This window comes from Sinocyclocheilus anshuiensis, unplaced genomic scaffold (assembly GCF_001515605.1).
Source record: "Sinocyclocheilus anshuiensis isolate Anshui unplaced genomic scaffold, SAMN03320099.WGS_v1.1 scaffold321, whole genome shotgun sequence".
Taxonomy (NCBI): domain Eukaryota; kingdom Metazoa; phylum Chordata; class Actinopteri; order Cypriniformes; family Cyprinidae; genus Sinocyclocheilus; species Sinocyclocheilus anshuiensis.
The window spans coordinates 479,491-506,187 of record NW_015537948.1 but is presented as its reverse complement, the minus strand read 5'-3'; the positions used below and the strand labels follow the sequence as shown (position 1 = coordinate 506,187).

General features: G+C 41.4%; 1 protein-coding gene across 1 annotated transcript in view; it reads right to left on the bottom strand.

Moving 5' to 3' along the window:
• Positions 1-26,697, bottom strand: part of LOC107664385 (BAH and coiled-coil domain-containing protein 1-like) — a 104,051-nt gene that overhangs the window by 11,479 nt on the left and 65,875 nt on the right. The window contains exons 4-19 of the mRNA XM_016454942.1: positions 22,083-22,208; positions 19,741-21,879; positions 19,326-19,440; positions 19,033-19,235; positions 18,718-18,873; positions 16,453-16,697; positions 15,543-15,888; positions 13,963-14,817; positions 13,229-13,398; positions 12,472-12,608; positions 11,962-12,075; positions 5,128-5,242; positions 4,656-4,872; positions 4,038-4,232; positions 2,724-2,897; positions 2,374-2,636 (exon numbers count right to left, since the gene is read on the bottom strand). Coding sequence (XP_016310428.1) covers positions 2,374-2,636; positions 2,724-2,897; positions 4,038-4,232; positions 4,656-4,872; positions 5,128-5,242; positions 11,962-12,075; positions 12,472-12,608; positions 13,229-13,398; positions 13,963-14,817; positions 15,543-15,888; positions 16,453-16,697; positions 18,718-18,873; positions 19,033-19,235; positions 19,326-19,440; positions 19,741-21,879; positions 22,083-22,208 — 5,570 coding nt within the window. The remainder of the gene's footprint in view (positions 1-2,373; positions 2,637-2,723; positions 2,898-4,037; positions 4,233-4,655; positions 4,873-5,127; positions 5,243-11,961; positions 12,076-12,471; positions 12,609-13,228; positions 13,399-13,962; positions 14,818-15,542; positions 15,889-16,452; positions 16,698-18,717; positions 18,874-19,032; positions 19,236-19,325; positions 19,441-19,740; positions 21,880-22,082; positions 22,209-26,697) is intronic.

Here is a 26,697-nt window from a genome sequence, read left to right as displayed (position 1 = left end):
TCACTTTAGTGTCTTAGACTGTGTATTTATTTGATATCTGTGGCTTGACGCGGAAGCGTCAGCAGAAGCATTCAGCCTCCTAGTGTAAAAACCTGCGACTTTACTTGCGTGACTTCACTGAGCAAAGAAACCTGCAACGTACTTAAGTATTATTTGTATCTTCCTTTTACACACTCTCCTTTTCTGTCCTCTCTTTTCCACCTCTATCATGTGTTTCCAAAACATTCCGGTTGTCTCTCGAGAATGCTCTAACGCCACACGCAGACGGCAACGCAATTGCTAACCTGCATCCTATCTCTACATCCTCTACTGCACCTCTTTCTTTCTCTGTGGGTCTCTGGAATTGTCAGTCAGCTGTCAACAAAGCAGACTTCATTTCTGCTTTTTCTTTACAATCCACACTCAGCATCTTGGGCTTGATTGAGACCTGGATTCGTCCACAAGACTCAGCAACCCCAGCTGATCTAGCTAACAATTTCTCCCACACAAATCAGGCAACCAACTTGACTTAATTTACACACGCAATTGTATTGCAGACAAAATTTTGGTAGAACCCCTACATATATCTGACCATTTCTTCATTACATTTACACTACATTTTGCTACCTGTCTGCCACCAACCCCTATACCATTTACTTTTAGACAAAACCTACACTCCCTTTCCCCCTCCCATCTTTCCTCCATAGTATCCTCCTCTCTTCCCTCACCTACCCATTTCTCATCAATTCTCTCCTCTGTCCCCCTCCACCACCTCCCACCACTTCTATAGCAGCAGATGATTACGCCACATTCTTCACAGACAAAACTAGAACAATCAGTAGTCAATTCTCAGCCCCACAAACACAGGACTTCAAACCAACCACACCCACTGCTAAAACTCCCATCTTCTCTTTCTGTCCCCACACTGAGGCAGAAGTATCAAAACTTCTCCTCTCCAGCCATCCTACAACATGCCCTCTATAACCAATCCCCTCACACCTTCTCCAAGCTTTTACAATTACCCCATCAACTTCGGTCAGAAATCTTGGTGTAATCTTTGATGACCACCTGACCTACAAAGACCACATTGCAAAGACTGCTCGATCTTGAATGTTTGCATTGCACAACATCAGAAAGATCAGGCCCTTTTTAACAGAGCATTCTGCACAACTTCTTGTCCAGGCCCTTGTCATTTCTAGGCTGGACTACTGCAATGCTCTTCTGGCTGGACTTCCATCAAGCACAATCAAACCTCTACAAATTATTCAGAATGCAGCGGCACGACTGGTCTTCAACGAGCCCAAAAGAGCCCATGTTACACTTCTCTTTATCTCCTTGCACTGGCTACCGGTTACGGCTCGCATCAAGTTCAAGACATTGATGCTTGCATATAGAACAGCCACAGGCTCAGCACCCGCCTACTTCCACTCACTACTACGAATCTACATCCCCTCCAGAAGTCTGAGATCCGTTAGTGAGCGATGCCTCGTGGTACCATCACAGAGAGGCTCAAATTCACTTTCCAGAACATTCTCGTTCACCATTCGTGGCTGGTGGAATGATCTTCCCACCTCTATCCGGAATGCTGAATCCCTGACAATTTTCAACCGACAGCTGAAAACTCATCTCTTTCAACGCTACTTGCCTTCATCCTATACTAAAAAAAAAAAAAACTTTGTCTTTCTCTTTATTTATTCCTTCCCTTCCTAGCTTGTACTTATTTAAAAAAAATGCCTAAAACTTGGCATTACGAGCACTTTCTGTGTGTGTTTGCCTCTTTAAGAAGAATCACTTTATGTATTCCCTAATTGTAAGTCGCTTTGGATAAAATCCTCTGCAAAATGACTAAATGTAAATGTAAATAACTAGGTAAACATAACTACATATATTTTCTATGGTTCCTATCAATTAAAAGCCATGGCGCTTATCTTTATTTGATGCAAACTAAAAGATGTCTTTAGAAATTCTTGACAATTCCACTTGTAGTATTGTAGTAGTAAAACTAGAACACTCAAAATGAGTAATATAATCACAATCCCACTTTAAAGTGGTGTTATAGCTAAACTTTAAAATTCACAGCATTCACTGCAAATAAAAATCACAATTCTGCTTAGTGCAAAAATTATAGCCTAGAAGTTTCTAAGATTTATTTCCCATCTTTGAATTTTGTTGTAATTCAAACCACTAATTATTAAGTTATTGAGGTTATTAAATGCATATCTCTGTATACAAATATACAACTCTATTACATATTTGTCTGTAGATTTTTTAAAAATGAATGAGAAAGGCATTATGCATGTTTGAATGAGATGCATAAGCACTCAAACTTCCTAAACTATGAAAAATATTGTGTCTCTGTAAAGAACCGTACAATGCTCTGTTTACTTTGCTTACCGTGGCTCTCAGCATGGAGCTCTTCCGAGTGGCTCTCTTCAGCCTCTCGCTGCTGCTGCTTCTGGGAAATGAGAGATGGCTGCTACTCTTTCTGTAATGACCCGGCCTTCCTGTGATCCCAGGCCAGCGTTTGTCCTGCAGTCTGGGCCTGCCTGGTGGCCTTCTGACACCTGAAGGTTTGGAGACAGTGATGGGGACGGATCTACAGGGGGACCGTCGCTTCACCTTCACATCTCCTTCTGTTACAGCCCGAAACTGAGATCCTGAATGGGTTTCACAAAAATAAAAATGGTTAAAATAAAAAACGCAGGTGAGGTGCGCCAATCACTGGGCTTTTTGATGGCCTTTACCATAAAGTTCTTGCCGTTCCCGCTTAATCTTTGCCTTCTGATTGGCTTCCAGTTTCACAACAGAGAAAGTGGAGGGGCCTGTAATGGCCGGACTGAATGGCAGATCCCTGAACGTCGGTGCTTTGATGTCTTGGCCTTCCTCACTGCCATAACTGCCTTCGTCTTCATCTTCCTCTGTATCATGAAAATGGTATTTCAGTATGGCTTTTCACATCTGACTATAATATAAATATCCAAACATAATATGTTGGAATCACTAAAAGAAATACTTCTTTACAACTACATCTTGATCTAATTTGGTAATGTTTTACAGTGCAAACAGTTGTATGCCTTATGAAACAATGAGTTATAGTGTTGTTTTCAGGAGGTTTCTGAAGTAGCAAGTAAACTAGACAGCCATGGAAACAACTTCATATTACTTTTTTGTTTTCCAGCAGTGAAGTAATTGATATTTAAAACTTTTGGACTGACACAAAATCTTATCACAAATACTGCACACATTTTCTTGCATTTACCTCAAACTTTCTGCTAATCTAAATTTGCATATTTTTTTCCATGCCAGTCTATTACTGTGGTATGTGTTTTTTTTTCAGATAAACCCATCCCTAAATGACATGTAAAAACAAATTTTGCAAAAACAGATTTATTTGGTTGCATTACATGTTGGTCAGATAATCTCTTCCTGTCTAAGTGAACCAAATAAAGTAGACCTGACCAAAAGTCTGGTTACACTAGTCTACGGAGCCGTTCACACAGAACAAGTTTTTCTTCTTGTGTCTTTTGCAGCATCTCGCACATGAGTGGCACATTTTTAAGACACAGTTAAAAGAATTTCAACTTTTACACACAGCGCAGCTCATCAGTGTCTGGTCCAATCAGAAGACCCCAGAGGTGGGGCAAGCGTTGTAAGCTTTTGTTTACAGTAGCAAGTTGTCATGGCAACTGTTTTATTTGGTGGCAATACGGCAGAGGAGTCATTCTGCCCTGTCAGTTTTTAAAAATATTTCCTGAGCCATGCATCTTGCGTTTTTACATGTTTCTGTGTGAACGACCCCTAACACACATAAATGTTTTTCCATTACACGCACACTGCTCTCTCGCTTACTAACAACTTTTCTCAGTGCTGCTAGGGGCACAAGCATTCATTTAAGAAATATTTAAGAAATCAACTGCATTTGTGTCAGAGAGAAGAGGCACAGAGACCAAGACAGGTGGCGACACACAGACTCAGAGTATCGAATAATTGTGACACATTTGAAAGATTCACTAGCTTTTCTTACTTTCCCCAGATGACACAAACTGGCTGACTCTCACCTTGCTCAGAGGACTCGCTCTCAGGGGGGGATGTCTCCCCGTCCTCATCCACTTCCTGTCCCCTGCCCTGCAGGATCCTGGCCCCTGGCTCCTGCAAACAAGCTGCTGATCCAGGACTTTTCTTCCTTTCCTTTTTAACTGCCACTGAGTTGTGCCTCTTCCAGCACTCCTGTGTCCCGCTATCCCCACTCGTGGCTGGAAATAATTCCATGCATACACAAGTACATCAGATAAAACTGCCATTGATTGCATCGCAAGGACATGATGAAGTTAGTGAAAGTTAGGCTCCATCATTTAGTCAGAAAGTTTAGAATTTCAGTACTAGAATTGTGCATTTTGGTTATTCTGACTATACAAGTACCCGGAAGACTACACTGTAAAAAGAGGTAACCTGCTATTGTTAGCGTAAGGAGCAATTTCTTCCTGATTTTACCTACAAAAATTGTTTTGTTTGTAAAGATTAATGTATTTAGGTTGACTATTAGGTTATCTTGTTGTTTTGGGTAAGTCATATTTTGTTCTTTACTGTTACAGTACAATATCTTAGTTTTGTCTGTTAAAGCCACATGACAGATGATATGACACAATGCCATTATAGAAAATAGAAGAAGGTTTTACCTGTATCACTAAGGCTCTCAGACTCATTGGCTGTGTTGAGCTGTGTGGAATCTCTTTTGGAGTTACTGTGGCCAGAGTACAGGCTCTTAGATGCTGAGGAAAACTCTGGGTCTCTTGACGCAGCTCCAGATGTATGTCTTCCACCTGGGACCTTCTGCTTGAGCGGAGTTATTTGTTGATCAAGGGAGCTGTTTTTCCGATAACACTGTGACTTCATCTAATAAAGAACAATAGGAATAGATGTACTGAGGGGATTTGACCAACATTAAGACTTATTCTGGGCTATCCTTTGCTATACCCCCAAAATCTAGCTAGTTTGCATATCCAAATCAATCCTGTAAGAGCAATAGTAACCAATGGCGGTGAAGCTTAGCAAAGGGTTAATAAAAAAGCATGAGCTGATTAATAAATAAATAATTGATGATTGGCTGATGGGAGCAAGAGACAAAAGGATTCATTTGTGGATACTGACCTGTGTAGAGCTGAGACGGCTAAATCCTCGATTGGACAATTTTGTCTTCTTCTTCTGCGATTCTCCACCTCCCCGTTGCTCCTCTGCTAGTGGACTTAGCCCCGCCCCCACCAATCTGTCAATCAAAGATCAACAGTGGCTGTTACAGTCAGTGCAGCTCAGAAGTGGTGGATATTTTGATTCATCCCAGAATCTGTTCATTCAGATTCTTTACATCATCATCGCTGTTTGTCTTTTTGTGTTTTGTGAGTCATTAAATCATTCACTCAACAGATTTGTTAAAAAGTCGTTTGCAACAAAATCAATTCTTACTGTCCTTTAGTAAAATTTAGTAAAAAGAAATTATAACACAAATTGCAACAAACTTATCACAAAAATGTCCCAATTTGTTCAGCACTGCTCCATCGTTCAGATTTAAAACACTGTCTCATTTAGTGATGATTGTTAAGTCAAGTCACCTTTATTTATATAGTGCTTTATACAATACAGATTGTGTCAAAGCAGCTTTAAAGTGTTAAACAGGAAAATCGTATGCTGATAATGCAAGAGGACAATAGAAAACAGTCAGTTTATCAGTTTAAAGTCGGTTCATTGTTGATTCAGTGATTTCATCATCCAGCTCTGTTCAGTTCTCTTCTAATAGTGTCTGTGCAGTCAAGTCAACAATGTTGCCAGAAATTAAGTGTCCCCAACTAAGCAAGCCAAAGGCGACAGTGGCAAGGAACCAAAACTCCATCGGTGACAGAAATTGAGACAAAATCCTTGGGAGAAACCAGGCTCAGTCGGGGGGCCAGTTCTCTTCAGGCCAGACGAAACCAGCATCGTGTGGTTTAACTGCAACGTACATCAGATTGAGCAGAAGACTCGTCTGGTTCTCGTGGTCTTGTGCTAATGGCCGATGAGGTCTTCACAAGGGATCTGTCTCTAGGGTTCGTCTAGTTGACATGGTCTCCGCTGACATTCAGGGCTGTAGACGTCGTCTATAGGTGCTGATCCACCATCTGGACTGGATACGGACTGGATCTGGGTGGGGAAATCCTCCTTCAAAAACTGCACTATAATGCTTTTAGCATGTGCAATTATCAGTCTTGAAATCAGGTGCTTCAAAGGAGAGACTTCAGTGAATAAAAAAAGCTAGAACAGAAGTGATTTGTTCACTTAAAATACTCATTCAAAATCAGTAAGTCATTCATGATCGAAACACAGCTCAGGCAGTGTCGGTATGAAAAGGGGAAGCAAGAAAGACAGATCAGAGAATGAATGAGGCTGAACTGCCTCAGTGGGCTCAAATCACCACCTGCTCTTCCTCTGATGAGTATAGAAAGAGTGAACTAAAAAGCATGGTCTCCACACCTCACGCTGGAGGAACTGCGATCAGACAGCCATCCCGCCACTGTTCGAGGGCAGTTTTGAAAAGACAGAGCGAGACGTTTGAGGGCACTGCATGTTTGACGCTATTGTTCTTGGTGAATATCAGAGCCCTCACAGTTGTATTTCCATATCAGTGAGGCAGCGTGTCCCCCTCGGCTCTGAATGCAGGCTGGGAGAGAATGCCCTTGAATTTCCCTGGAAACCTGCCCGACAGACCGAATGAACGCTAGACCAACAGCACACAGACAAAAGATTACCTTCCATCCTCCAGCAAAGAGCTAAGCACTACTGTGCCATCAGTCACGCGAGCTGTTTAATCGCTGTTAGACATCTCTAGAGAGGCTGTCTTTGTGGAAACCTAATTGAGATTTTGTTTGCTGTAATGTGCTTCTGCTTACATAATCCCAGGGGAACATGCTGTTTTGCTCTGAGATTGCCCTTTCAAAGCTCAGGAGACACAAAGGAGATCTTGGTTGTGTTTCATTTAAGTATCAACTTTGTCTTACACCAAGAACGATAACAGTAAAGATAACATAAACGATAACTATATTAGCATCCACACCAATAAACAATAATGTTCTGGGGTGCGTTTCACAAAAGCATCGTTAGCTAACTATGGTCGTAAGTTCCATTGAACTCTATTGGTAACAACGGAACTTGCAACCATAGTTGCTTTTGGGAAACGCACCCCTGTTTGTTATAAGTGCCTGCTGCAGTTATGATGTCAGCGACTTTAAATGTTGGAGCTCTTTAAATTCTGATTGGCTGTCAATGTTTTTATCATTTAGCAGCTGGAAAAAATAGTCCTGAAAGTGTTTCCAAAACATTCTGATAATGTTCCTCCATGCCACTATTGTTATACAGTTGTGGTGTGGACTTGCCTATTCTCATAGAATTAGATTGAATATTAAAGTAATCATTATAGTTGTTGTCCTCGGTGTGAACAGGCTTTAAATCTGCGTCAAGTCATGCCATAGTCAAATTTAGGTACATTTCAGCTGATCTAATCAGCCACAACAGGAAGTTGTGCTGATTGCTTGGTTTTTATTTCTGCAGCATGTCGCTGGGTAACGTTGCTCATTGGTGCAAAATCTTGCATGTATAGACAAAAAATTGCTTGTCAACCCTGTTGAAAAAACTCAAAACATACCTAACCAGCATATGCTGGTTTTTTCAACAGGGATTGAAACTCTGAATATATTAGGACAAGGCATAAGAGTATAAATCTTTAAAATCAATGTGGTAAACAACTGAAATCATTCTATCTCTAGATAATTTGATGAGAAGTGATTGAGTTCATGTTGAGATCTCTGATGCTGGACTTCTTGGTAAATCTGAACTCAGTTTGGGACGTCACTGAGATCTATGAAACTTGTGAGATTACTGGGGTCTTTTCATAGGAGAAGTCAATGTCTCTGTTTGATCTCCATTTAAACTCATTACTGTCCTGGGATATTAAAGAAATCTCTTGTGATTTATCCTGCAGGATAGAATCAGACTGGTTGTGTTTTGTGCTGGGAATGCATCTGTGTCTATTGACACTCAAATAGCCTATCAGTGTGTATATGTGCACACAAGAACAGAATGTGTATATGTTGCTGTTTGTGTGTGTGATTGACAGGCAACGGGACAGAGGGCGCAATGGAGTGTGTGTTCTTTCCCCGTGAGGTAGACGAACTGACAAACACAACGTGACATGGCCCCTCCCTCTGGTGCATGCTCTCGCGGCTAATTAAACAGAGCTCTCTCAAACACACACACGCGCACACATTAAACATCACTGCAAGGAATTTTAAGCACAGATACAGTGTCAGACACAAACGCACACACATACACATAGGATGTGAGCTAGTGTTATTACCTACTGACCCACTGCCCTCAATCACAAGAGGCTAAATGGAAAGCAGCAAGTGACAATGCCTCAGTGCAGTCACCTGCACTAGAGAAAACACTGAACGTGTGAACCAGTCTGTTAATAGCTTCTCATTATGCAGTGCAGTGTTGCACTGTGTTACACATGAGTCCAACAGCAGCAGTAACAACAACATATATCATACAACAAACCAAAAAAGCACAATTAAGAATTTACGGATTCTGGTCCCAAACCTTATTCCACTTAATGTACCATCTGAATTCGATTTATAAATAAATTCACCTACAGTTGTCAGAAAGATTATGCACCATAAACAAACAAGCTTAGGTGGGGAAGTTACTCGCTAAATCTGTTCTTTGCCCTCAGTTTAGAATTTGTTATTTTGTGCCAGTGGTGACATTCCTGCTAAATGATACTACTTTGCTTTTTGCATGTAACTTGACACTTTAAAATTGAATTATTCTGTGAGTGGTGCTAAAAGTATGTTCAGTTTTATCTGAAACGTGAATTATTACATTGGTTGTACATATTGTGGTACTGAAATGTCCAGTGATTTATTTCAAATGTGACATAAATATGCATTTGCTGAGGAAATCATGCCAGTTTAACATACTTCTGTCTTTAAGTCTTGGAGCTCTTTTATCGTGACTTGTTTCACAGGACTCTAGCGTTCATTTCAGCTAGAAACTTAGTGAACTGTATGTATAAATACTCAAATTTTTGTAGTTTTGCAAAACTTTAGGTAGATACAAGTATTTCCAATGAGTCTGTTGTAAAAGTGAATCATTGTTAACAAACAAACAAAAAACAACAACAAAAAGGTTTTCAATTTCCAATCCTAATAAACCTGTAAACTACTGGAAAATTCTGTGGACAGTGACATATCTACATCAGCCACCTTCAAAACAATGGAGTGGTTCACACAACAAGCGCTCAGTGTCATTTATTCTAATGATCTTTCGGCATTATATTCTCGAATATTTGTAATATTTTATCTAAAGCCAAACGGGCTTCATTCAAGCCCTTCCTATGCGTTGCTTCTAAAGTACAATTAAAGGGATAGTTCATCCAAAAATGAAAATTTGATGTTTATCTGCTTACCCCCAGGGCATCCAAGATGTAGGTGACTTTGTTTCTTCAGTAGAACACATATGATGATTTTTAACTTTAACCGTTAGTTTACGTTAATGGGTGTGTTGATATCCAGCCGAAGAGCAATCAACCATAACTTCAGGCGAGCAGGCTCAGAAGTTGGGAATATGTGGAAAGTCACCACTCCTGAATGAGTTCGCGTGAGAGAACGTAATCTTTTAGTTTTAAGTTGGTTTGAACAATCCGGATAAGCGCAAGTACCATTTTGATTAGCTGTCATACCTACAATGACTGTGCACTGTGTAAACAATGAGTGACGTATACGCGCGAGAGATCACTTCCGGCGCTTGCATAAACTACGCCAGAGCGCGTACACACCTCACGCACCGGATGCCTGCGCGCGCTCAAAGACAGTTGGACATAGTGGTGTATTAGAGGTAAAAAATGATATAAATACTGTTCGGTTTCTGGCACAAACCGATCGTTTCGTGTCTTAGGACATCAATGTGTCGTCACGAGCCGCAGGGTTTAATTTGGATTTGTCTGTGCATGTTTTTTTTACTCTCATAGATTTTGTTACCATTGCCATGCATTATACGACTGATAGACTGCAACGGTTAAAGTTAAAAATCATCATATGTGTTCTACTGAAGAAACAAAGTCACCTACATCTTGGATGCCCTGGGGGTAAGCAGATAAACATCAAATTTTCATTTTTGGGTGAACTATCCCTTTAAGAGCTATGGATGATGCAGTTACTTTAAAAACAGAAGCAGAAACACGGTAAGCAGCAAAATAGATTGATACTTTTGCTAAAACACTGCAGAAAACAACAATGCTGCAAATATAGTTATTTTTTACCTATCATACATATATGACTGACCGTTCAAACCAGATTTGTGACAGGACTTGTTTTTCATCTACATTTAGCATTATGAATCAGTATGATGAGAGCATTTTAAAATAAACAATAATTGTTAAAATTGGGAAAATTATTTGTAGATGGCAAGGAAAGACAACATAAACTTCGAATTTACTACTTAACTTTGTTTACTGCTCATGATGAGAGCGTTTTGATTATGTTTGTTTTAAGCAAAATATAAAAATGGTCCAGACTTCAAGAGGAAAACTCTGAACCCCTGTACAGTATTTTTTTCTGTCACATGGCCTTCTGCCTTACATATGCATCTAAATGTAAAAAATAATAATATTTTTAATAAAAATAATAATAAAAATTTTTAATATTTATATCTATTTGGACTCAATTAATGATTTTTATTTATTTATTTTAAAAAAGGCCTTTGGCTCCGAGGACCCACTATCCTGACTATTTTTGACTTTTTTTTTCTCCTTTTACAAAGCATTACTGTTGCCCAGATGGAAATGTGTAACCACTCTTATATATACAGTATATATTTTGTCCGGACCTCCACTGGGAAGGAAATATACCCCTGTTCTACACAATGAAGATCTGGCTGCTAGCCTGTTAAATGCTACTAGACACACTGCCCTCCTTTATATACAGTAGACACACAAACACACTGCCCTTGGTGAGGGGCCCTGGCTGCCTGCCCGTGCGTCTGGGTGTCACTGTCATATGGAATCACATTGTGGCGGCTGGTTGACACGAGGGCAGAGGCAGGCGGGCGGAAACAGAAAGGAGGTGACATGACAGTGGGGAGGCCGGGAACACAATGAGAAAGAGAGATAGAAGGAGGTTTTAGGGGGTGTTTGGAGTGTCAATAACAATCCTCAAAGCTCTGGAGAGAGATGTAAACATTGACAGATCCTCTATATACCAGCAGGCATCGAGGAACAGTGCAATCACTCATCCTAACTACAGTCATTATATGTGCTATGTTCCCAAATCTAGCGAACTGCCTTTTTTCTACGGTCTACACAGGCAGCTGTCCTCCACAACAGCACACTCACACACTAATTAATTGCAGTGTAAGAATGCATGTGTCAACGTGACCTCTTCTCCTGGCCTGCACTGACCCAAGTGCTAAACGACAGGAATGTGTCACATTCCTGGCAATAAAATAGATTAGAGGAGAATTCACAGCGCTCTAATTACATCCACAGCCTGTTGAATCCCCCCTGGCTGCTGCAGGATAGTCATGCCACTCACATCAGCGATTGGCAGACACGGAACAAGTTTATTGACAAGCACACACACAGTGTATGTACACAGACTTAGGATACTGACATTAGGATACACAGAGTGGAATCTTTGCAAGGAGATATGAAGACACAGCCAACAGCTTTGCTCTGCCAAATGCATGTAATGCAATTCAGGCCCAGTACTGATTAGGAAAGATAAAGTGTAACTGGACTTCCTCACTGAGGTCAGATGAGTTCTCCTGTTTCCTGTTTATGGTTTGTGGAGTCGTCTGCTGGGTTGTGGTGATATGGGAGGCTTATCTGCTGTGTGTGTGTGTGTGTGTGTTTGTGTGTGAAATGCCAGCTAAGAGGACAGGGGAACAGGAGATACTTACTTTACTTTTTTCTGGGGTTCATTAAGGGCCCCGGAGCCAAGACCAGGGACTGATTTTCGTTTGCGTGGTCTACCAGGGCCTCGACGTGCTGGGCTGCGAGGAGTCTCCTCTTTCCTAAAGAAAAACATGGTTACCTTTTGCTAAACATTATGAAGTGTGTACTTTCTGTGCTACTAGTGTCACAAAACGTAGTTGCAAAAATAATTGTAACATTTCAGACAGGTGAATATTTTTTAGCATAGAATGACATCTTAGGGGTACTGACATTCATAATCGTTACTAGGGCAACCGTAACTAGGAACGCCTACTAGCAACCGAGCAGTACAGTGCTAGAGGTATGAATATGGTTTTACTGTATAGAGGTTAATCTGCATGTAATCTAAGGTAGGAGAAAGCAAGTTAAGATAAAAAAAATAATAATTACACACTTCACCTTTCGAGGAAGACAACATTTTGACTATGAGCGCTTGTGTGTTCAGACAGTGTTTTGTGATGGTGGATAGTGCTTACTGATGATCATGTTTCCTCTGGAGTTTGGCCAGCTCTTTCTGCTTCTCTTTGTAAAGCTGTTGTAGCTCCGCTAGCCTCACCCGCATCGCCAACTCCTGTCCATCCATACTGTCCATGGTACCTTTCACTGGGCAAACCTGGAGCAACCAAATCAAACAACCCTTCCCTTAGTTGCTCCAGTCTTGGATGACCTCAGGACAGACTTCTGAGTTAATACTGTTCTGTTATCCACTACTTTTAGTTTGCTACATTCCTTGACTAAAGAACTTCAAGAGATAGGATGCCATTAAAGTAGGATGCAATTGTCGGTGCAGATGGCCTCGTGGGCAGTGCGCCGACATGTAGCGCCATTGCGCTTCAGGCGTCCCGAGTTCGATTCCCGGCTCGCGGACCTTTCCCGACCCCACCCCCCTCCCTCTCACTCACGTGCCGATGGCCTCGTGGGAAGCACACCGATATACAGCGCCATTGTGCTTCGGGCGTCCCGAGTTCGAGTCCCGACTCGTGGACCTTTCCCGACCCCACCCCCCTCTCTTTCACCCACTTCGCTTCCTGTCAACCTACTGTCCTATCTAAATAAAAGGCATAAAAAAAAGTAGGATGCAATTAACATATTTATTATATTCTGTTGTTATATATATATATATAACTGAGTAAATGTTCATGTATTCAAGTGTTTGCTTATCTTTAATAATATATATATGAACTGCACAAGGAAAATTTATATGAGAAAAAAAACAAAACAAGGATGTGTTACCGGCTCATGGCGAGGCGTCCAACTGCATTTTCTGCGCAAATTGAGAGTTCTTCGTGCAGGAAACTGCTTCCCAGCATCTGTGGTACTGCTCTCCTGTGAGCCCAATTCGAGGGCACGAGCTGCCGCCAAAGTAGCAAGACTCTGCAGGTCAAAAATCCATTGATCTTCTCCTTTGATGAAGAAAAAAGAAACACAACAAGAATTTTGTATGTATCTACCATACAAAATAAGATGAATTAGCTATTTATCTGGTAGCAGGAAACAGTAATTGTAGGAAAGGCTGAAATGAAGGGCTAATTTATGTCTTGATTTACAAATATCAGATTGTTATTCATAAAAAACAGATGCAGATTGTTTAACTATTTAAATCTTAAATAGTTAAAACTAGCTCTAACAACTATACATCCTCTTGCATTAATAAAAAAATATATATATAATATGAGGGAAGCTTTAACAAAGAGGTTAAATAGCTAATTAGCTTAGACAATGCTTTGGAGTCAAAACACCAACTGCTTTAGTGACAAACAAACCACCATTTGCAGAAAGCTTAACAGCGGGAGAAAAGAACAGATGTAAACCAACACAGATATATAGTCTTTACAAGAAAGGGAAACACAAGAGATTTTTCATTGAAAATCTGGGTCCTGAAGCAAAACCAATGCCCTGGATGAGTAAAATTAGATTTTTCAACAAATGTAGCCTTTTTTGACACTGCAAATTTTTCAAAAACGTACCTTGAGTTGTACCACAACTTTGGTGATTCCGTTGCAGTTCCAGATCAGCCAGCTCACTCAGCAATTCCATGCCATGATAGGTGGAGTTGAGTAGGCCACAACATCTCTGGGACTGGTAAGGGGAAGGTGGAGAGGGAGGAGGACAGTCCCCACAGAAGGCTGCTGCAATCAGGAGCTCCAAACTCCAGTAACTTGTTGTGAGACTCTGGGAGCAGGTATTAGTATTTGGAGATGGAATCTTCAAACAGTTTTTCTCTTGATGTTCCTCAGCAAGCTCTGCTTGGGTGGTGGAGTTTGGCAGCTGGCTGAGTGAACAATCAGAGACACATGATTGTGGAAGTCTCTGATCCTTCAGTGTGTCAGTGTCTTCGGTCTCTTGATGAGGTATATCTTCACCCACTTCTTCCTCGAAGGTAACAATTGGTTCTTCTTGATGGATTACTTCTTTAGAGTATAGGGTAGGTACATGTCCTACTTCACAGCCTGAAACTTCAGCAGGTGTGCAAATTATCTCTGCGTGCTCCTTTTCCTGATTAGCTTCTATGGGTTCACAGCAGCCCTTGGCCATGACTGTCTTGGCATCCTCTCCTTGCACAAACACACCCTCGGGCTGTTCCTCGACCAGGCTAGTGGCATCAACTTCCATTGTTGGCTCTTGTGGTCCTTGGAGTGGCCTCACCATTGCATGACATTCTAGGCCCTCTCGCAAGCTGGAGAGAGCTGGAGGAGAGTGTGTAACAGGTTCAGTCTGAACAGCCTCCAGCTCAGCAGGCTCTGCTAGCTGTACTTCTTGAGTGGTGGGGCCATTCCTATATCCCATGTTGATTTCTGGATAGGTATATCCAGGTGGCAAATCTGTGACCGGGAACATAAACAAAGCTCAGTTGTGCAGCATTTAAAAAATATCAGCAAAAAAAAAAGTGTCTTATTTTTGACAACCTTATAAGCATGATATGTTTAATAAGCTTTGCACCAGAGGACTGAACAAAAACACATTTCATTCCACATGACACCGACACTATGCCTTGATCTTGATTCAACCTTAAGAAGTGCAGCTGTTAAGGGGGTAATTCTGAGGTAAAACAGGGCTCTGCTTCTGACACTGCTGTACCCTCTGGCACGCTGTAACAGTTAGTGAGGTGTTAATGATGATAAAGAGGGTGTGGGCTGGGATGTGGGGGTGAGTCTGGACTAGGTGTTTCTTCATTGTTTCTTATGTGATGGCGCTGGGGAGCTGAGCTGGCAGCCATCTTCTGCATCTATCAGCAGCTTAGTCAATCGTGTTCTTGCGTATATAGCCGCCCACACAGAGCTACAGGGTCTAAAAAAAGCCCTGATTGTTTCTGCATGAGGGGCTCAGCATGAATAACAACCAACATGTGGCTCATGTGTTTTTGAGACACAATGACTTGAAGCAGGCGCCTTAGCTTCAAGACAAAGACACAAATCTAGAATGAACAACCACACAAACTCCAGATCACCTATTGACATGACGCTAAGACAGACAAATGTTTTACAAGTCAACAAGTAAAAACATTGCATTGCATTTCTAATATATGTAAAGGGGAATAACTCCTTACCAGGCTCCATGGATTGAGGATAGTCTTGTGGTGGCTGCCCTTCCACCCTCTTTTCCTGGGACTCAACGGTTTTGGACAACTGTGATGGAGAAGGGCTGATGGCTGGTGAGCGGTGTGTAGCAGCTACTGGACTTGGGGCGGGGCAAGGAGTAGAGGGTGTGCTTTTAGGATGAGGCCGCATACAAGGGGACTGGCAGCAGGGCGACAAGTGGGCAGTGGATCCCCTGGTAGGTGAGGAGGCCCGGTTGGATGGGCCGTAGACATAGCACTTAGTAGGTTTGGGAGTCCTGGGGTCAGACAGAATGTCTTCTAGCTCCATGCTCTGCTCTTCTGGTTTCTTTTGCACCTAAGCATTGAAAGAATTAGAAGGGAAAATCCATTAAGAGAATTCAACACCCAAAATGAGATCTGGGCAGTTTGGTTAATGAAAGGAAACTGTAAAATATTCTGAAGTCCGCCAGGTCATGCAATCTTCACATCAACGTAATTGCAATTTGGCACCCCTGTTTTGCTGAATCAGGTTTTCATTTAGGCCCTACTTGCTTAGATGTATTTATTTAGACCTGCAATCAAGAGGAGTAGTGCTTGGCCCAGTCTCGCCACAGTCTATTGTTGGCTGCATTTGGTTGTGTATGTCTAGAATGTAACTGGACCTTGGAGGAAGTTATGGATCCTAGGGAGCAGTTGTGGTTTTATAAGGGGATTTTTTAAATGAAACTCATGATTTATTGACTCCAAATGTTGTTTCCTCCCCTGCACACAAAAACGACTGTCTAGTTCCATGCAAAGGAGTGCATCCTCCCTCAGTATCAGGTGTCACTCATTTGAAAGCCCAGCTGTTTCTAAACCACTGCATGTTGTACACTCTGCTATACAATGGTTAAATGAGGGGTTGTGCATTTGTGTGTACCTGGCTGTGGTCAGCAGTGGCTCTCTGCTGCAGGTTTATGTTGTTTGCTGCTCTGTGTGATGGAGGTGGTGACATGTGATGGCTGGGGTGTTGCTGATGCTGCAGCTGCTGGTGTTGCTGGAGAGCATAAAGCTCTTGTTGCCGTAGAAACTGTGAGCGAGGATACACAGCAGGATGTTGCATGTGGGAGTGGGCCCCTCGGGCCCTGTAGACTGGGGGCCACAGACCAGGCTGCTCCATCACATCTAATGAGAGAAATAGAAGTATTAGTGTTGTGTGGAATCATGGGGAAGGCCATGTTAGGCAACAGAATGTTAATATATCTCACATAGAGATCATCACCTTTACCTGAACTAATTAAACATATGCATTGCATCTGCTTACACATAGACATACTTATACACATGAGACATCTATCCACATCTTATGCAAATACAGCCTACACTGAGAATATTATCTCTAAGGAAGACTATAAAGACAAAAACTAGCAGTGATTTTTTTTTACTTGAAATGTAAAACTGAGCAAGAGATTGAAAACAAAAAAATGCACTACATTTAGTGCATTTATTCAATTTAGTCAACTTCTGACTGCGTTCTATCAAAAAAAAAAAAGAGCAAAGTCTGAGATCATTTACTCACCCTTATATTTTTCTAAGCTTGTATTACTTTCTATCTTCTGCTGAACAAAAAAAGATGTTGTTTAAAAAAATGTTGATTACTAAACCATTTTGGTTACCATTGACTTCCAACTTTATGGACAAAAAAAAAGAGAGACATTTTTGAAAATATATTTAATGTTCCTCAAACAAAATAAAGTCATACAGGTTTGGAACAACATGAGGGTGAGTGAATGATGACAGAATTAGCATTTTTGAAATTTACACCTCTTCATCATATATATATATATCAAAAATTAAATGTCATTCAAAGTATTAAAACTAACTAAAACAAAACTGAAATAAAAAAAGTGAAATAAAAATAAGTTGAGACCTAGTGAGATTTTTATATCTATAATAACTCTGGCCTACACTGAGTGAACGGGAGAGAGACCCATCAACCAGCACTCCCACGCTCTTTTCAGTGTCTTGCTCCCTGTTCACCACTTTTGTTTTCTCACACTTACTACATTCCTGCTTCATTTTTTTCTCACACTAGAAGTCTTCAACCCAAATGTGCAGCCATGTGAGCACAGAATGATACATGCTTTCAATAATAATAATTTGATTAAGATGAAAGTGAACAAATGGAAGAAGTTCCCATTAGAATAAATATTAGCATCAGAAGCTTGGTATTTGGCAAACTACATTCACTCCCTTGAAAAATCCCCTTCTCTGAAAACCACAGTGGGCCCAAGCTACAGCATGTAGTCTAGGCGACTTCTCAGTTCCCATGTCAGGGGTAAACTCCTGCCGTTCCCCTGGCAGGAACAGAAAGCCAGCCGTGCACATCCACAATGACACATCTTCAGCCCCTGCCTCCGCAAGTCAAATATGTTTTTCTACTTTTCCAAATTCACATAGCATTTCTAATGTGCATGTTCAGCCTGACCCCTCCTCTCCCACCCCTGTGCTTGACTTGACACATAATGGACCTTTACTCTGGAACATTAACCCAGCTTAACTAACTTTTTAACTAACATTTCACAGCCTGTTTGCAGAGCAGGGGCCTGTTTAGACTTATAAGGCTGGGAGGTATTCTTATATGGCATATATGGCAATAGCTTTGAGGGGAGTGGTGAAAGCATCCTGACCCAGACCATGTGGGGGTGGAGCAAGTGGTTGACAGGAAACAGTTTGTGCAATTGTGTGCATATTATGTGCTCTCCTCTTGCAGGTTTTCCTATTTCATCTTAGCAGTTTCATAGGCTGTCATTCATAGCTGCTCTCTCATTCCTTGAAACTAGTCGACTAGATTTCAAACAAGTCTGAAAATGTAAAATCTTCTCTAATGCCTGCAACTAGACAGAGCATGTTTTCAAAGTGTGCACACTACAAGATCGTCGGTTACAAGTTTGAGTCGTGTAGTGACTTGGTTTAAAGTGAACATATATCCTTGAAACTTGAGTGGAATCACTGTAATAGAGCATAGCTTTTCAGGCTTGGCAACCTGACAGTAAAATCTCCAGGTAGAAACCCATGAGAGCTGCTGTGTGCTTCACAAAAAGAATGAATGCTAAATCTGACAAATGGGTCAAGCTCAGCAGGGCATATAAATTGAGGATATGGGAGAAAATGAGAATACTAGGCAGAAAACAGCATGGTATACCAAGGTGAGTAGCTGGGTGTGTGGCAGGCTCACTGGGAAGAACCACCAGTTGGGTGGAGGGGTCCTGGGGTAGGGGTACAACTGGCTGAAGAGGGGCAGGCATAGCTGCAGAAAACCCAGGTGGGAGATTCTGATGCAGAGCTGTGTGGCCAATACCTACAAAACATAAGCAAACTTTAAGGATACAACAAAGTTTATACATTTTAAAACATAAATGTATTAGTAGAAGCAGAAATACAACATATGAACCTCACAATGACCAAAAAGGGAACAAGAAAAAGACAGAAGACTCATTCTATACTCAACATTACTGACCATAGGAGTGACCTGACATCCAGAGGGAGGGACTCCCTGTGCGTGGCATCCAGTGGTGAGCAGAGTGTGTATGTGCAGTTGGGTCTCCTAATTGGCTCGACTGCATGGAAGTGCCACCTGGCACCATGATATGAGAGTTGAGGTCACCATGGCAACTGTTAGAGGGATGGATGTGGGCAAATTCCACCCTTTCCTTGTTATCCCTGCACAGCCAGATTGGAGACAGGTGAAAGGTCAGGGGTTGAACATGTGTGACAAGTGAAAAAGAAGTGTGTGAGGGGTGGATCAATCACCTGATATACATGTCTCGTTCTCTCTCTAGGCACCGGTGGCCCATGTGTTCTACACTCGTCCTTTTCCTCTCCTCCTCTCCTGGTGAATCTGAAGGATACATGGAGTGTGGAGTGCCTACAAAATGGTTAACAAATTTACATAAGTGATTTTCTCTCATCTGCAACTCTTACTGTTTTTGGCACTCAGCATGTAAACATCTGCTGAGCAGCCTTTCTCTACAGTGGCATGTGTGCTATCTCTCCCCCTGCACCAGCATTTTCAGCTGTAAGAGGAAAAGCTGTTTCCTCTTTGGGTCTTGGCAGGTTCTGCTATTTATTTTTCATCAATGAAGTCTTCCAGAGGTCATGAATAAACAAACTGCTCTGTGTCCCTGTTTGTTTAGGAAGGCCCTGACAGATCAAAGGTCAAGCTTACCTTTCATGGTGGAGTGCACCCGCCCCTGTCGGCTGCTGGGATGGCTGCCTGATGCTTGGCATGGAGGTTCTCTTTGTCTTGCCACAGCAACTGCAATCCCTACCGGAGGCTGTCGCACCTCCCCCTCCACATGTGGGGCATCTCCAATCTCTCGGCCACGTCCACCACAATCAGCTCGCTCACTTTCATGGCTTTGGCTTTTCCTGGAGGGTAGGGTCTGCTTGCCTCCCTGAAAAGAGCAGCTGGTGCCATTAGGCCCTGTTTTGAGGTTCCCAAGCCCTCCAAATGGGCTCTTCTGGGACAGGAGAAGAGGCTGTTGGTTGCTGTACTTCAGAAGGTTCTTCATGGCACTATCCTCTCCTTGTGAGCTTGTGACCTCCTGCTGGTTTTGAGGAGGAGCTGGATGAAGGGGAGGAGGGCCCATTCCTGCAGTCTGGTGCTGCTGTTGTGTGGGCGGTCTGTTGTTGGCAGCTCCACTGTTAGGTTCCATGTAAGCTTTGTGCTGGTTCTCTTCAGAGTGGATGTGATGAGTTTGCATGGCCCACTGTGGCACTGATGGCTGCTGATGTGTGTGATGCTGCGCATTGTTGTTGTTGTAGCCGTAAGGAGACATTTCCATCTTCCGCTTCATCTCCTGGTTCCCATTAGCCTGGGTCATGTCTGTGCCAGGGTTATCAGGGCCAGCCCTACTGTGCTGTTGGTGACGAATGCGGGCAACCTTCTGTCCATCTCGCTGCATAGAGCAGCTTCCGTGTCCTCCTCCACCTGTGTGCTGGGTCATGGTCTTGCCAGCAAGAGGTGAGGGAATGGTTGGAGGCCCGGAGTGTGAGCAGTCTCTGTAGGGCTGGGAATTGGTGTTGGCTTGGTTGGGTAGAGGATGAACAGTCTTTGTCTCTTGAGTCAGTGTAGATCTGAAGATGTCTGCTTCCATACTGTTGATGCAGTCAGCACTGCGGGAACGCACAGTCTGGTGTTGCTGGGAATGGCTTTGCTGCTGTTGCTGTTGTTGTTGTAGGTGATGATGGTGGTTATGGTTGTGCATCCAGTCAGGGGCTTTTTCAGCTTTTCTGTAGGAATGCTGTTGCTGGATCGGAGGTTGATGCTGTTGTTTCCTTGGCCAGTTACCATGATGACCCCCATTGCCAGTCTTTTCCATGGCCTTGTCCTTGACAGTGTTCCCTCCGCCCCCAATCCCCTGGCACTCAGAGCTGCCCATCTGAAAGGGAACTCCGTTTTTTTCCCCAAGGTGGCTAACAGATGGAACAAATGTGGCTCCAGTCACTTTGGGGTCTCTGCAGCCACCACTATTGATTCCTTTATCACGTAATGAAGGATTTCCCATAGGGGCTGGCGGTGGAGGGCAGAAAAAGTCAGGGTGATGGTGTGAGAGGCGGTTTTGGTGTGGATGATGGGGGTGGCCAGGATGGAGCTGCAGACAGTGGAAGCCACTTGGATGCCCCCCTCCAGCAGCCAAGGGCAGCGGAGGAGGCACTGTGTAGGGCAAAGAATGCTGCAGTGCCTGTCCTCGCTCCAGACATTCTGTAGGAGGCTGTTCACTGATCCGCATCTCCCCACTTATCACCTCTTTACCACAGCGCCCATTAGTGCCACCACCCACGTGTCTGTTCTCGACATTATTGGACCCTGCATTATCTCTACCCACCCCATCCCCACAGTAAGTAGTCATGGAGCCCTTTGCCCCAGTTCCATGGTCTCCATTTAGCATCTTCCCATTGAGCAGACAGGCACTAAGAGGCTTTCCCATGCTCTGTGGGTGCTCCTTGTACTCCATAGGCAGAGTGGCTTTGTGTCCCCTGCCGTTCATCTCTTCCATAGTGGCTGGGTGTTGTGAGTGGAGCTGGGGTTGATGGGAGTGTTGATGGGGTAGCTGATGGTGATGGCGGTCTTTAGAATCATGTTTACTACTATGCCTGTCTTTATCTTTTGCAGCTGAAACCACACCTCTGTCTAAGCTAGGCTCTTTAAATCCCTTTTGTAGGCTCATCCCACTTTCTGCATCTCTTTCCCTGCTGCATGAGCCCTGGGGTTGTCCTGATCCTGCCCTTGACATGGACTGAATGTTGTGATTGGCTGAGATGAGTGGGGGCTGGGACGGGAGGCTTCTTAAATAGAAGTTCTCTGTGAAGCAGATCAGATAGGGCTGTTAATCATTTAAATGAACACTAACTTAAGCCTTCCTTGAGGGTCAATTTATGGAACTAATATATTTGGAGACTACAACAGAGAAGTAGAGCTGCATATAAAATATGCAACTTAACAATAAATATAATGGTTTATGAAATAAACAGAACTGTCAATTCCAGAATTGTCATTTTGCCCACCTTTTTGTGTATCATAGAAACGGTGCTGTCCATAGAGGACCCCGCTGTTGGCATGGTGATCCAAATGGCTTATGGGTAGAAAGGTGTGGGCTAGACTCCCTGAGAAGCGAGGATACCCTGGGACTGCTGTGAAAAAAAAAAGAAAAGAAAAAAGAATGTCATCATATCAGTGAAAACGTCCAGAAAGATGAAGTCTGAGAGAACTGTAGACACAAAAGAAGAAGTGAAAGTAAGAGAGTGAGAAGGAGGAGAGAAAGCAATAAGGCAAGGAAAGCTCTGATAACAAGACAACATTCACTGAGCCACATTTCTTTTGGCCGTAAGCATTTTGGTCCGGATCTAATCCCCCTGTTCCAATGCAGCTGGTGTTCCATATTCACCAATAACCACAGGCTATGGATGTCATATTTGCCATTCCTATTTGGGTTTGCAATGCAAACAAGACAAGTTCAGTCTTGGGATTTGAAGTAATGGATGAATTTTGTCTCCTGAACATATCGTTCCCCAGTACTGAGGTAAGAGATAACACAGTAAAACAATAAGCAAAGACTCCTCACAGCAGGACATGTGGTGATTTGAGAAAAAGGCCAAAGATCAACTTTATTTCAGCTGTCTCGACTCTCCAAAATCTGTGACTAACACAACAAAGCCATGGGGAAAGAATTTACAAGAAAACCAAACACCTTCCAAGCACAAGCCTTTGAAGTTTAGTAAATGAGAAAACCTTAACCTTTAAATATGTAATAAATGTTAGCCTCATAACTTTCTGGGACAATTATAGTATTCTGAATGACTGTGACATTTAAAATACTTACACGAGAGTGATATTTATGACATTTTTCAGGGTACATTACATTACAGAGGAACAGAAAATATTTCCTGATCGACCAAAAACAGTTAACCTGCTGCAACCTTGATGTTATAACGTGTTTTTATTTTAATACACACTGTGTGTTCTCAGGCTGGTAAAGATAACTATGTATTTTACCTTCTATAAAATACCCTAAGAAATAACAGTAGTAAATATTAGTAGTCTTGTGCAAACAGACATGCTTGAAAAAGCCAGAAATCTGCCTTGATTGGCCTATGTCCAGTCTTTATAGGGATAGTTCACCTAAAAATGGAAATTCTGTCATCATTTACTCACTCTAAATTGTTCCAAACCTGTATGAATTTCTTTTTTTCTGCAAACCATAAAAGAAGATATTTTGAAAAATGTGGGTAACCAAACAGTTGAGTTGCTGGTCTCCACTGACTTCAATAACATGGAAAAACAAACAAACTATATATATATATATATATATCAGTGGGGACCAGATACTGTTTGGTTACCCATTTTCTTCAAAATATCTTCTTAGCAGAAGAAAGAAACTCATACAGGTTTGGAACAACCTGAGGGTGAGTAAATAAATTTTCAGTTTTGGGTGAACTATCCCTTTAAGTCCTTTTAAGTCATTAAGTTCTCCAAGTGTCTGAAATGAGGATTAGTCAATGAGAACACATCAGAAAATCAGAAGAGCCACTTCACAAAACCACAGCTTATTCAGAGATATAACACTTGATGTTGCATGTGATATAAAATGATAATTCACCCATAAATGAAAATTTACTCAACCTCTTATGTTCCAAGTATAACTTTCTCAAGATAATTTGCCTCTTTTTTCGGTTTTGTTTTTTAAATTTTTTGCATGAACTATCCCTATGATGCCATTCAGATTGAAGAATATAAAACTCATCTAGTCACATAGAGGCTCTATTTTCTTTAGACGCACAGAGGAAGGTGATAATTGCAAGCTCCATTTTTATTCTGACTGCCTGTCGGCATTAATAAGCACATTCATTTATGCCAATTCATTTAAGAATGGAAAAAATAAGGCTCCCTTTGAACAATACATTACTTCTGTGGCTTATGCAAAAGTGTGATACAAGCTTGCATTATGCAAATCAGTCTTCGTCTGTTTCTCTGGTGTCTTTGTGTATTTCTATGCGTGACACTTGGCTGCGTAATCCCGTTTCACAGTGACGTCTGGATGCCCCCGATAGTGGCTGGTTGCTCAGTGCTAAGCAGAGGCCTCTTTGAGCAGGTGAGCAGGCACCGCTGGGCATTGCACTGCACATTCAGCCGTTAATCTGGCCAGGACAAGGGAAGGTGCTGTGCCAGAAGGCTAGATGAGGCAGGTTTTACTGCTTAGTGCTGACATTAATGCTACTAATACTGTTGCACTCACAGAGACGGCAGCTGCCAAATGATTGACACCAGCTCACTCAGCACATGCATAACTGTTATTCTATCTGAGTAGGATGCTACTGATAATAATACTGGTAGGATGATATTTACAGGAGAAACTTTGAAGGCTTTTCTCCAAATCAGCAAAAAAAAAAAAAAAAGAAGAGCTAGAGGCTCAATGCACCTAAACAATACATGACAAATATAACAGGACCATAATACATTTGGAAAACATGTCGATGATATTTGTTTCCATAACTTTCAAATGGTTTTGCCACAAACTGTGCCATGAATTTATTACAGGTTCAGTCCCCCAGGAGCAACCTGAGATTAAATGCCTTGCTCACAGATATTGTGGTGATATCCAGTGGCTGTTGGATTGAATTCAGGATTCAGAACTAAAATTGGAATCTGAAGTAGAATAAACAATTTGGAACTACTATAAATATTACATTTCTTTTACAGTTTGAATTACTCATAAATTACCTATAAATATTATGATTAATAATAATTATACATTTTTGAAATTATACAAATAATAAAAAATATATTTATTTCAGACATATTTAAATATATTTAATATGTTAATTTACATTTTATAGATCATGGTAAAATAATATATCATATCCTAAAATATATCATTTTGATGTCAGAATTTCAGAAGTTATCTGAAAACAATGTGGTACACATTTATAATGCTGAATAGTTCTACAGTCTTCCTCAATTATTTGTGACCCTGGACCACAAAACCAGTCTTTCTCAAAAAAAAAAAAAAAAAAAAAAAAAAGAAGAGCTAGAGGCTCAATGCACCTAAACAATACATGACAAATATAACAGGACCATAATACATTTGGAAAACATGTCGATGATATTTGTTTCCATAACTTTCAAATGGTTTTGCCACAAACTGTGCCATGAATTTATTACAGGTTCAGTCCCCCAGGAGCAACCTGAGATTAAATGCCTTGCTCACAGATATTGTGGTGATATCCAGTGGCTGTTGGATTGAATTCAGGATTCAGAACTAAAATTGGAATCTGAAGTAGAATAAACAATTTGGAACTACTATAAATATTACATTTCTTTTACAGTTTGAATTACTCATAAATTACCTATAAATATTATGATTAATAATAATTATACATTTTTGAAATTATACAAATAATAAAAAATATATTTATTTCAGACATATTTAAATATATTTAATATGTTAATTTACATTTTATAGATCATGGTAAAATAATATATCATATCCTAAAATATATCATTTTGATGTCAGAATTTCAGAAGTTATCTGAAAACAATGTGGTACACATTTATAATGCTGAATAGTTCTACTGTCTTCCTCAATTATTTGTGACCCAATAATTTTGACCCATACAATGTATTTTTGGCTATTGCTACAAATATACCCCAGCGATTTAAGACGGTTTTGTGGTCCAGGGTCACATTTAGTGTTGCACTTTGTGATTTTGCTGAATTTGTTTGAGTTACAATTCACTGCATCCCTCTTCCTGTCATTCCAATTCAAATTTCATTTCAACAGCTTGTGGGTTGTGTACAATTTCTTTCAAATTGCATCTCATGAATTAAAGAAGAGTCATTTTTTGCTCAAACCAGTTTATTGTATAAGCTAATTCCCAGACAATGAAGTTGTTATTACACAGGCAGATTCTTTGAAGAGAGCTGGAACTTCCACAAATGCTAACTGAACAAAATTTGCACATTCCTGCTAATCCTATCTCTCAATCTTCCTGTTCACATGGTCAGCCAATCGTTCTCCCTGTGTCTGCTCATGACAGCGCATACAAGCATGCATCTGTAAATAGCCCAGAGTAAATTGTTTAAGGAGAGACAGAGAGGGGCAGATAAAGCTGCCTGTCAAGATTGCAAATTGAGAAGAAGTGACAGAGCAGTACAAAAATGGCAGAGGGTGGAGAAGAAAGACAGAGGATGATAGGAGGAGGTGAATGGTAATCATCAGGACTGCTAATTGAAAGGAAGTGATGGAGCCTGGCAATGGAGGAGGGGGAGGAGAGGACAGCTTGCATTCTACAGACAGAGAAAAGACATGATTGGATTGAGAGAAATTAAACAAGTGATGCATGAGGGCTGTATATTTACAGTAGGACATTTACAAAATATCTTCATGGAACATGATCTTTACTTAATTTTTGGCATAAAAGAAAAATCAATAATTTTGACCCATACAATGTATTTTTGGCTATTGCTACAAATATACCCCAGCGATTTAAGACGGTTTTGTGGTCCAGGGTCACATTTGGCAACTACAGTACGGTGATTTGTCCTTAAAGGGGTCATATGATGCGATTTAAATTTTTCCTTTCTCTTTGGAGTGTTACAAGCTCTTGGTGCATAAAGAAGATC